At 65.9% G+C, this 10,817-nt stretch overlaps 1 protein-coding gene across 2 annotated transcripts; it reads right to left on the bottom strand.

Moving 5' to 3' along the window:
- Positions 1 to 743: 743 nt before the first annotated feature.
- Positions 744 to 10,117, bottom strand: LIMK1 (LIM domain kinase 1). Of its 2 annotated transcripts, XM_066563655.1 has the most exons (16): positions 10,002 to 10,117; positions 8,121 to 8,217; positions 5,550 to 5,688; positions 5,068 to 5,177; positions 4,803 to 4,994; positions 4,300 to 4,405; positions 4,034 to 4,218; positions 3,778 to 3,961; positions 3,612 to 3,698; positions 3,269 to 3,400; positions 3,099 to 3,158; positions 2,935 to 3,000; positions 2,683 to 2,839; positions 2,528 to 2,583; positions 1,886 to 2,043; positions 744 to 1,793 (listed from the first exon to the last, which is right to left on the bottom strand). In XM_066563655.1, exons 1-16 carry the CDS (start codon positions 10,057 to 10,059, stop codon positions 1,643 to 1,645), a joined length of 1,938 nt encoding a protein of 645 aa, XP_066419752.1. In that variant the 5' UTR covers positions 10,060 to 10,117; the 3' UTR covers positions 744 to 1,642. The 2 variants fall into 2 exon arrangements, with proteins under 2 accessions (XP_066419752.1, XP_066419753.1); XM_066563656.1 differs by lacking the exons at positions 8,121 to 8,217; positions 10,002 to 10,117 and adding an exon at positions 7,566 to 7,630.
- Between the last annotated feature and the right edge of the window lie 700 nt (positions 10,118 to 10,817).

Genomic DNA, 10,817 nt, shown 5'->3' with positions numbered 1-10,817 from the left:
GGGCCTCTCCAGGAGGGGGGACAGTGCCACTGTCACTACATCCCCCCCATGTCCCTCCAGAGCAATAAACCATGAGGTTTCCTGGTGGGAGTTTCCAGCCTGGATCCTGGGACCTTTAGGGCTCCTTCCCCAGCTGCAGCATCACTGGGGACATCCTTGGGGACATCCCCCCAGTCCTATCCCTTCCCTGTCACTCCCTGCTCAGCTCTTTGGGTTCCAGGTCTTATCCAGCTTCCAAAGCTCGCCCTCCCCCAGGGATGGAGCTCCCCCACCTTGGGGACCTTACTTTGGTTCAGAGAGGTGTTGAGGACAGAGGGACAGCACGGGAGGGCCATGGGCTACCCCAGCATGAGCCACCTCCTTGTTCCCTGGCGCTGGTTTTACACCAAAGGCAAATCAGCTCCTCGGCACCAATGGTCACACAGCTCTGTCATCTGCCTGTCACCACCCTGGCATGACAGTGGCCATGGCCACCAGGCCACTGAGGGGACACAGCACTTGGGGGCCCTGGTGACATAAGCAGGGATGGCACCAGTCCCAGGGCTGGGGGTACCCACAATGGGGTGGGGACAGCACAAAGGGGGACAACAGTACTGCCCCCATGGGGGTGAGCGAGCTGGTGGGTGCCACCACGGCCAGTGTCACAGCCCCACCCTGGGCACAGGGACCGTCCCCTCCTGCCTCAGTTTCTGCAGGAGCTCCCAGCCCCCCGGGGGAGGCGAGCGATTGCCAACAGGCCGGGCAGCGAGCGGGGAAGGATTTATTGACTCACGGCTCGGGGTACATCACAGTTTGAGCTCCCTTCCCGCCTCCGCAGAGGACGTCACCTTGGACTTCCCGGGCAAAAGTGCACGGAGAGGCTTCACAGTTTGATCCCTTGGGAAAGCAGAACCGAGGCAGTGACAAATGGCAAACGCTACGTTGTATGAAAAAATAATACAAACTCTTCTCTTTAAATATCTTACAGAAAAATGAACCTGAATAAAGAGCATGAAAAGCACCGCGTGGCGCAACCCCCCGGGCCCTCCAGGGCAGGGGGACCGAGATGAGCCGCAGCCCCACGTCCCCGGGGCTGCGAGGTCAGGGCTCAGCACGGGCAGCAGAGGCGCGGGGGCGGCAGGGACCGCTACGTGCCTGTCCCCGCGCCACTGGGGTGTCCCCGAGCCCGGCCGGGGGTGCCGGCAGCCCCCCGAGCCCGGGGTGCCGGCGGGAGCAGCCTCAGGGGCCGGCCGAGGGCGTTGCTACGAGGGTGCCCTGGGGGGCTGCGGGGTCCCTCCTGTGTCCAAGTGCAAGTTCACGGAAAGCCAAGGCACCGCCGCAGGGCCGCGGCTCTGTCCGGGGCAGCCCGGGGGCTCGGGCGGGGCAGCCCCGCTGTGCAAAGGGGAGGTGAGCCAGGGTGGGGGACACGGGGACGGTCCCCGCGGTGCGGCCAGCCGGGCTGGTCCTGGCGGTCAGAGCTACGGCGTGGGGGGTGCCCAGGGCCATGCGGCCCCGGGGAGAGCCAGCTCCCCGGGGTGGGCAGCGGGGCGGGGGCGCGTCCAGGGGCCCGGGGATCCAGCCCCGGGGTGAGGCAGCCCCAGGAGCGGCTGGTGGCGAGCGCAGCTCCTTCTCCCGGGGCTGCAGAGGGGTGCGGGCGGGGGCTCTACCGCGGGGCCGCGGGCAGCGCCCCCTCCCGCCGGTGCGTCTCCCCGAAGGCTCGGTCCAGCTGCTCCAGCTGCGAGCTCAGCGGCAGGTGGATCTCCAGATGCATGCGCAGCGTCTCCAGCCACTGCTCCAGCTTGGCGAAGGACGGCCTGAGCGACCAGGGGGACACGTGGCAGCTCCGCTGGCTCTGTCCCCACCCCGTTCCCTGCCCTGGGGACCCCCAGGGGTCTCCACCACCCACCGCTTCTCGGGGTCCAGGTCGCAGCAGCAGACGGCGATGGGGAAGAAGCTGGGGGGGCAGGCAGGGGGGCAGTAGCGCTCCAGGAAGCCCCGGACGTTGAGGCCGAAGTCGGTGGTGCGGGGCAGGTAATCGGGGTCGGCGCTCACCCGGCCGATGATCTGGGGGCAGCGGTGGGAACGGGTGCGCTCAGCACCAAGGGGGGACCTCAACCCCAAACAGGGACCCCTTAGTGCCAAGGGGGAGATGTCCAAGCCCCAGGAGGGAGCCCAAACACAATGAAGAAATCCCAGCCCCAAGAGAGAGACCCCATCAGGGAGACCCTTAACTGAAGGAGAGAGGCCCCAACTCCAAGGGAGGACTCCAAGTCCAAGAGGGGGAACTCAAGCACAATGAGGACCTCAATCCCAAAAGGGAAACCCCAACCCCAAGGGGGAAAACCCTTACCCTGGAGGGTAACAATGAGGACTCCAAAGCCTAGGGGGACCCCAAGTCCAAGGGAAAAGTCTCCAATCCTAAGGGGAAGACTCTAAGAGACACTAAACATCCCAACCCTAAGGGGGATATCCCAGCCTTGGGGAAGTGACCACAAACACCATGAGGACCCCAGCGCCCATGGCAGACCCCAGCCCCAGGGGCACTTGCCTCGCACAGGACGATGCCGAAGGAGAAGATGTCCACCTTCTCATCATAGCTCCTCCCTGCAGACACAGGGCCAGGCCATGTCACACATCCTGTCCCAGCCCCACCACGCATCCCCTGCCTGGGGACAGAGCCCTGGCTGGCCACATTCCCCTCACCATTGATCATCTCGGGGGCCATCCAGTAGGGGTTTCCCACCACCGTGTAGCGTTTCTTGCGGTCCGGTTTCTTCAGGTTCTTGAGATGTTCGGGCTGGTTCTTCTCATCCACCATCAGCCGCGCCAGCCCGAAGTCAGCCACCACCACACTCTTGTTCTGGGGGGCACAGGGAGGGGTGAGGCGTGGGGGAGCCAACAGGGACTGAGAGCCCCAGCCAGGCTGGGGGAGGGCGGCGCCAAAGTGGGACTCACCTCCCGCACGAGGCAGTTGTGAGAGTTGAGGTCGCGGTGGATGATGTTCATGGAGTGGAGGTAGGCCTGTGGGAAGGGTGGGCTGAGAGCAGGGGCACCCCCATGCCATGGTCCCCCCGCTCACCAGTGCCCCTCCCACCCACCCATCCCATGGTGGCACCCACCATGCCAGCGGCGATGTCCTTGGCAAAGCTGACCCGCTGGCTCCAGGGGTAGTGGCTGTCCTGGGGCGCAGGAGGGGGAATTTGTCAGGAAATGGAAAAGGAAGAGGGATCCCCCAGCCACACTGGGGCTGTGGGGTGGTGGGGGACCAACGTGCCTCCCCAGTGCTCACCATGCTCTTGATGAGACTCCTTAAGGTGCCCCCTTTGATGTACTCTGTGATGAAGTTGAGCCTCTTCTCCTTGTAGAGCACTCCAATGAACTTGAGCACATTGGGGTGCTCCAGGCAGCGCATCACCTTCACCTGCAGGAGATCCCCCCAGCCCCATGTCTGTGACACCCCAAGGCTCCCACACCCCCTGACAGAGCTGCTGCTCGCAGGCTCAGTGGGCAGGGCTGCACCCACGGGGCTTGGTCACCCCTGTCCAGGGGTTGTGCCCACGTGGGGCCAGGATCAGACAGACCCATCCCTTGTGTCCCTGCAGCCTGGGGGATTAAGGACGGGGGACCCTCACCTCTTTGAGGAAGGTCCTCTGGGTCTCCTCATCAAAGCGAATCAGCTCCTTCATGACCATCACCTCGCCCGTCTCCCGATGTGTCACCTGGCCGGGAGCGCAGGGACTCAGCCATCCCCCTCCATCCTGGGGAGCCGAGACCCCCACGCTCGTGCCCCCTGCCCACCTTGATGGCCTGCCCGAAGCAGCCCTTGCCCAGCACCTCCCCGTGGATGAGGTCCGAGGGACGGAAGATGCGGTGGGCACGGGACACGACGCGCAGGGACTCGGAGCGCCCGATGTCCTTGCGCTGGGACGCGGGAGAGCCCACGGAGCCCGAGCCCGGGGACTTGTCCGTGCTGCAGCTCCTCCTGCGCGACGGATGAGCAGAGCTCAGCGTGTGGGGGGCACCCAGCAGGGGCGGGGGCAGGGGGTGGCCTTACGTGACAGCGCGCTGGCGCATGGCAGCGGGGTCCCCGCAGGGCACGGGGGCTGGCAAGCGCAGGGGACTGCCCAGGGCGGGCAGGGGGCTGCCTGCCAGCCCTGGCTCCTGGCCCAGGGGCTCGTGGGGGTCGTGCTCGATGGTTAGCTGCAGCAGGCGGCTCGTCTCCTGGATCAGCAGGTCGATCTGCAGAGGGAAATGGCGATGGGGTGGGTTTGGGGACATGGCGGAAGTGGGACTGGCTGGGGTGTGACAGGGGGACCGTACCTCGTCCAGGGGGACATGGCCGATGGGGGTCCCGTTGATCTCCAGGATGCGGTCACCAACATGGATGGAGTTCTTCATGTCAGGGCTGATGCAGTCCGGGTCTACCCTGTGGGGACAGTGGGGTCAGACCCCCGACACTGTCACCATCAGGGGGGTGTACTAGGGCACTCCCAGTGGGTGTGTCAGATCCCACTGTCACCTCCTGGACAGGGACATGCTGGCACAGTCTCCACAAGCCACCTCAACCACACAGGGACATGCATGGTACCCAGAACCCACTCAGGCATATAAGGCAATGCCAGCATGGCCTCCACAAACCCCCCTGCAGTTGGGGACACGCCACCACGGTCCCTACAGGCAATCCCTGGACAATGCAGACAACCCAGCACCGCCCCTCCTCTCCCACCCCAAAAGGTGTCCCTGGGATGGATCCCAGGGGCAGAAGGGGCACGGGAAGCCCCAGCCCTGGGGAGGGGACGGCGGCAGAGGGGACAGGGACGCACTCTCGGACGCGCACGGTGCGCGGGTGCTCGGTGCCGCAGCCCTGGTCGATGGAGACGGAGAAGCCGCGCTTGCCATCGGAGCAGGCGGGGATGGACACGAGGGTGACGGTGTGAGGGATGCGGGAGGCCGGGGAGTCTGGCAGGATCTGCTCGATCACCGGTGTCACCACCATCTGGTAGTAGCAGTGGCCGCTGTGGGGAGCAGACAGGAGGGTGGGTGGGGGTGCCGGGACACGTCCCCCCGGCCTCCCCAGAGCAGACGTACCAGTAGAGCTTGGAGCGCTCCACCAGCGCGTACGTGTCCCCGTCCCCGATGAAGGCGCGGCAGTTGAGGCAGCTGAAGCACTCGGGGTGATACTTCTGCTCCCCGGCCACCTGTGAGCAATGCCATCAGCCCCGGGACCCCCTGTCCAGGCACCGAGGGCAGGGCCAGGGCTCAGAGGGGCCTGGGAGCACCCACGGGTGCACTGGGGCTGCGGGTAGGGCAGGCTGAGCTGTGGGATGGTGGGGACAGAAGTGCCACCAAGTTGGGGGTGGCTGCAGGAACATCTCCCACCACCCTGAGCTTCTCCCCTGCATTCTCCAGTCCAAGCAAGGCCCTCCAGGGTCCTCTAAAACATAGAGGACACCTCTGAATTACCCAGTGGTGCTGGGGGTCTGCACCCCTTCCCCCCTCCCCTGCTCCCCAGGAGCTCAGCCATGGCACAAGGCTCCATGTCCTACCCCTGGGGACCCCATGGTGCTCACCATGACCAGCCCCTTGGTGATCTGCTCGGAGCAGCCGTGGCACAGCTCCCCAAAGCGTGCCCAGTAATCCTTCTTGCAGTACAGGCGCCCATCCTTCTCGTAGTACTGGTGGGACAGGGAGGCCCCGCACTCACAGCACCTGCGGCAGGGACAGGGACAGGGACACCCTTGTCTCCTCGTCCCCACTGTCACCCCGGGGCACAGCCAGTGCTCGCCCACTCCACAGCTCTCTGGGCAAGCTGCTTCCCTCACTGCCTATGTAGCTGCAGGGCCACTGCATCAATGTGTCACCATCCCCAGGGTGACAGCAGGTGATTGCAGGGGTGTGACAGTGCAGGCTGGGGCTGCAGGGACACGTGGGGACACTGGGGTGGACAAGGGAGGGGACATGGGGCAGGGAGAGGCATGAGGAGGGAAGCGCCAGCTCTGCATGGATGTGCCAGCCTGGACAAAGACACACAGAGGAATGTACCAGACTGGTGACAGACATGCCACCTTGGTGACAGACGTGCCAGCCTGGCACAGGCTTACAGAGGGATGAGACAGACTGGTCACAAGCGTGGCAGCCTGGTCACAGAGAGAGGGACATCCCACCCTGGTGACAGATACACAGAAGGGCATGTCTCTCTATCCATGACTAGGGGGACATGCCAGTCTGGTCACAGACATACAGAGGGAAGTCCCACCCTGGTCATGGGTCTGTCACCCTGCTCACAGATGTGACAGCCCAGTCATGGGTGCACAGAGGAACATGTCACCCTAATCATGGACAGAGGGATGTCCCACCCTGGTCACAGACACACACAGGGATGTGCCAGCCTGGTGAGGGACGTGCCAGCCTGGACATCCCTCACCCTGGATACACACGGGGATGTGCCAGACTTGCCACGGACATGACACCGTGGTGACAGACGTGCCAGTCTGTGTGTGTCTCTGGCACAGACACACAGAGATGTCCCAGCCTGGCCACAGATGTGCCAGCCTGGCACAGTCACACAGAGATGTCCCAGCCTGGCCACAGATGTGCCAGCCTGGTCACAGATACACAGAGAGATGTCCCACCCTGGTGACAGATGTGCCAGCCTGATCAGGGACATGCCAGCCTTGGGAAAATCTGCAAGGGGCACAGGGATGGGGAGCTGCTGGGGGGGTGCAGGGGGTGACAACAGCAGGGTGTGCCCAGGGCTGCAGAGGGGCCTGTCAGTTTTGGGATACAGCACCAGGGGTGCACATCAGACTGTGCAGGAGGGGACAGGGGTACCAGAGAGGATTTGTGTGGGGTGTGGGAGTGGCTGGGGGGTGCAGAAGGGGAGACATAGAGGATTTTCTACATGGGAGTGCTGAATGGGTGCAGGGGATGCTGTGGGAGGGGTGCAGGGTGCTGCAAGGCGGGAGATCCTCTTGGGGAGGGGGTTGAGAGGGTGCAGGGGGAGCTGTAGGGGATTTCCTGCGGGGGTTTGCAGCACCAGGGTGCTGTAGGGTGCAGGGTTGCTGCAGGATACTCTGCAGGGGATGCCAGCGGGTGCCCGGGGACTGTCGCAGTCCCCCCCCCCCGCCCCCGGCCACGCAGGTGGAATACCAACCAGCGGTGACGTCACGGCGCGGAGTTTCCCCACCCCATGACGTCACCGCGCGAGGACTCCCCCTCCGATGGCGCAGCACGAAACCTCCCCTGGGCTGGGGGCGGGGAGGAGGAGGGAGAGGAGGAGGAGGGGGAGGAGGAGCAGCAGGGGGAGAAGGAGAGGGAAAAGGAGGGGGAAACGTAGCACAAGGGGAAGGGGAGGGGGAGAGGGAGAAGGGGAGAGGGAGAAGAGGAGGAAGGCTTTCAGCAAGCCTTGCGCTGCCGGAAGCCGCTTATCCGGGGGGACCGGATCCAGCTGCGGCCCCGCAGTGGCTTTGCTCTGGCTGACGGCCCAGAGAGGGGGAGCCGAGCATGGGGGACACAGGCTGAGCCCCCCGGAGCTCCCTGCAGAGCCCGTCCTGACCCGCTCCCACTTCAATCCCACTCCCACTCACTTGGCTCCAGCGCTCAGGACGCGGCTCTTCCTCAGCACCGCCGCCAGCATCCTCCTCCACCGACAGGGACACACCCCGGGGACAACCCTGGGCACCCCCAGCCCCGCAGGGAACCCTGTCAGGTCCCGGGCACCCCTGTGCCCCCCGAGCCGGGCCCTTTCTCCTTCTCCTTCTCGGGACTCCAACAGCTGGAGCTGCCGGGAGGGCTCGAGTGAAAGAGGAAACTGGGAGGGAGGGGGGCGGGTGACATCAGCCACACGCGCCCTGTCACCCGGCAGGAGGGGACAGCGAGGGACAGGCAGCAGAGCCCTCTGCCAGACCTGGCCTCGGCCGGAGCACCCCCACGGGTGCCAGGAGCCACAGCCACGCCTGTCCCTGCCACGGCTGGAACGGGAGGGAGCACTGTCCTTGTCCCTGCAGAGCATCCCACTGTCCCTGATGCCATCCCAGTGTCCCTAAGGCTATCCATTCCAGTGTCCATGACACCATCCATCCCGATGCCCCTGATGCCATGCCGGTGTCCCCAGCGTCCACGCTGTCCCTGGCGGGTCCCACCTGAAGCAGTCGGCGTGCCAGTCAGCCTTCAGTGCCTGCAGGTACTGCCCATCGTAGATGCCCTGCCCACAGCTCGCACACACCGGCAGGTCGCTCCCTGCAGGCGGGGAACACGAGGGGACAGCGCTGTCACCCCGCCAGCCAGCCCGATGAAATCCCTGTGCCCGGGGGTGATCTCCATCCCCCACTCATTGATCCCCGGACGGGTCAAGGTCGTGGCACCCATGGCCCCAGGGCTGGCAGCAGGGCAGGGGTGCCATGGGGGCACAAGGTGGGTGCAGGATGGAGCAGAGGGGGCACGATGGGGGCACATGGTGGGTGCAGGATGGGAGCAGAGGGGGCAGGATGGGGGCACAGAGTGTAGGGAGGGTGAAGAGGGGCAGGATGGGTGCACCAAGGGATCCAGGGAGGATGGTGGGGTGTGGGACAGGTGGTGGGTGCATGGGGGGACAGCAGGATGAGTGCTGGGAGGTCCTGGGGGACACAGGGGGTGCAGGGTGGGGGATGAACGGCGGACACACAGAGGGGTGCAGAGTGGGTACTGGGGCAGGCACAGTGCAATGGGGGACACAAGGGGTGCAGAGCGGGTGATGGAGGATGCAGAAGGACACAGAGGGATGCTGGATGAGTGCTGGGGGATGAATGGGGGGACAGAGGGGGATGCTGGAGGGGTGCTGGGGGATGAATGGGGGGACAGAGGGGTGCAGAGAGCATGCACAGTGCGTGGGGGAACACAGGGGGTGCAGAATGGGGGATGAAGGGGGGACACACAGAGGGGTGCAGGGTGGCTGCAGGGGGGTGGAAGTTCTTGGGGTGTGTGGGGAGGTATGAGGGGCCCAGTGAGCGCAGGGGGGAAGGAAGGCATAGCAGGGATCTGGGGGTGCAGGAGGGATGCAGGGGGATTGGGGGGTGCAGGAGGCATGCAGGCTGGAGGGGATGGGGGGTGCAGGAGGGGCACACAGAGTGTGCAGGGGGAGATGGGGAGGTGTGGGGGTGCAGGGGGGATGTGGAGGTGCAGGAGGGGATGCAGGCTGGACAGGGGGGCAGCAGGAGATGTGGGGTGCTGGGAGGGTGCAGACAGGGATGCAGGCTGACTGCACAGTTCTTGACAAGGAGGATGGGGGAGATTTGGGGGTGCAGGGGGAAGTGCAGTTGGGTGGCAGTACAAGGAAGAATGGGGGGATGGAGGCTGAACTGGAGGGGAACAGGGAAGATCTGGGGGTGCAGAGGGGATGCAGGGTGAACAGGGACTGCACGAGGACATTTGGGGTGCAGGGAGGATGCAGGCTGGATGGGGTGCAGGGGGATGCAGGCCGGGGGAGTGAGATAGGGTGGGGTGCAGTGGAGGATGCAGTAGGTGCTGTGAGCTGGATGAGTGAGAGGTACAGGGGGTGATTTGTGGGTGCAAGAGGCATGCAGGATGGCTGGGGAGTGCAGGGGACGTGTGGGGGGCACGGGGGATGTAAGGTGCGGGACGGGCGTTCCAGAGGGGGATGCAGAGGGGCTGTGGGGAGGTACAGGCTGGATGGGGGGACCGAGAATGTCGGGGTGCAAGGGGGACGCAGAGCAGAGAGGGATGCAGTGGGGGATGCAGGGGGGGATGCGGGCACACGGGGACATTTGGGGCTGCAGGGGTGATGCGGGCTGGGTGGGGAGTGCAGGGGGCGTGCTGGGGGTGCAGGGGTGCGGGATGGAGATGCCGAGGAGGATGCAGGGGCGCGGGGACAGTGGGGAGGCCGGGGGCTGCGGGGAGGATGCGGGCAGGATGCGGGGGGTTGCGGGTCGGCGGGAGGGTCCGCAGGAGCCGGGCTGGGGGGTCCCGGGGCCCGAGCGGCGGAGGAAGCGCTGAGTCAGCCGGGGGGGCTCGGGGGGGTCACGCACCTTCGTCCTCTCCCATAGGCTCGTCCCTCCAGGTGCAGCACAGCAGCATCAACCTCATGCAGGCGCGCAGCCGGCGCCGCGCCGCGCCGGGCCTGTGGCGGAGGCGGTGGCCGGGCCTGTGGCGGTCCCCGCGCGGGCGCAGCCCCGGTCGGGCCCCCCCGGCCCTGCCGCTGCCGCTGCGGCTCCGGGCGGCACCGCGGCGCCTGCACCGCGCCTGCGCGGCCCGGGCGGGGCGGGGCCGCGGGAGCACGGGGCGGGGCCGGGCGGGGCGGGGGCGGGGCGGGGCCAGTGTGGGTGTGGCCCGGTGGGCGTGGTCGGCAGGGACTGGCGATGAATGGTCGCGGTCGGGGCCGGGGGCGAGGCTCGGGCTGCGCCATCGGGCCCGGCGGGATGCGCGGTTCGCGGGCCTATGGCGCCGTCCTCTCACCCTCCCCTGGCCATCACGGGTGTCCCTACACTCCGCGGTGTCCCCAGCTATGCCAGGCCAGCCCCATGTGCAGAGCACGGGTGTCGCCATACCCACTACGGCCATCACGGGTGTCCCGTCGTGCCCCAGGCCGTCACTGTGGTCAGGGCGCAGGCGTTCCCATTTGCTCCGGGATGTCACCGTGGGGCATCACATGGGTGTCTCTCTCATTTCTCGCGCTGTCACCCCGGGATAGAGCACGGACATCTCCCTGCATCCCCGGGCCACCACCATGGCAAGGAGCATGGACCTTATCCTGGCTCCTGGGCTTGTAACTGTGGGATAGGTTATGGATGTCCCCTTCATTCCCTGCAGTGTTACCATGGGATGGCACATGGATGGCACATGGA

This window comes from Molothrus aeneus, chromosome 20, assembly GCF_037042795.1.
Source record: "Molothrus aeneus isolate 106 chromosome 20, BPBGC_Maene_1.0, whole genome shotgun sequence".
Classification (NCBI taxonomy): Eukaryota; Metazoa; Chordata; class Aves; order Passeriformes; family Icteridae; genus Molothrus; species Molothrus aeneus.
Note: the sequence above shows the minus strand (reverse complement) of the source record. Positions and strands in the feature narration are given on the sequence as shown.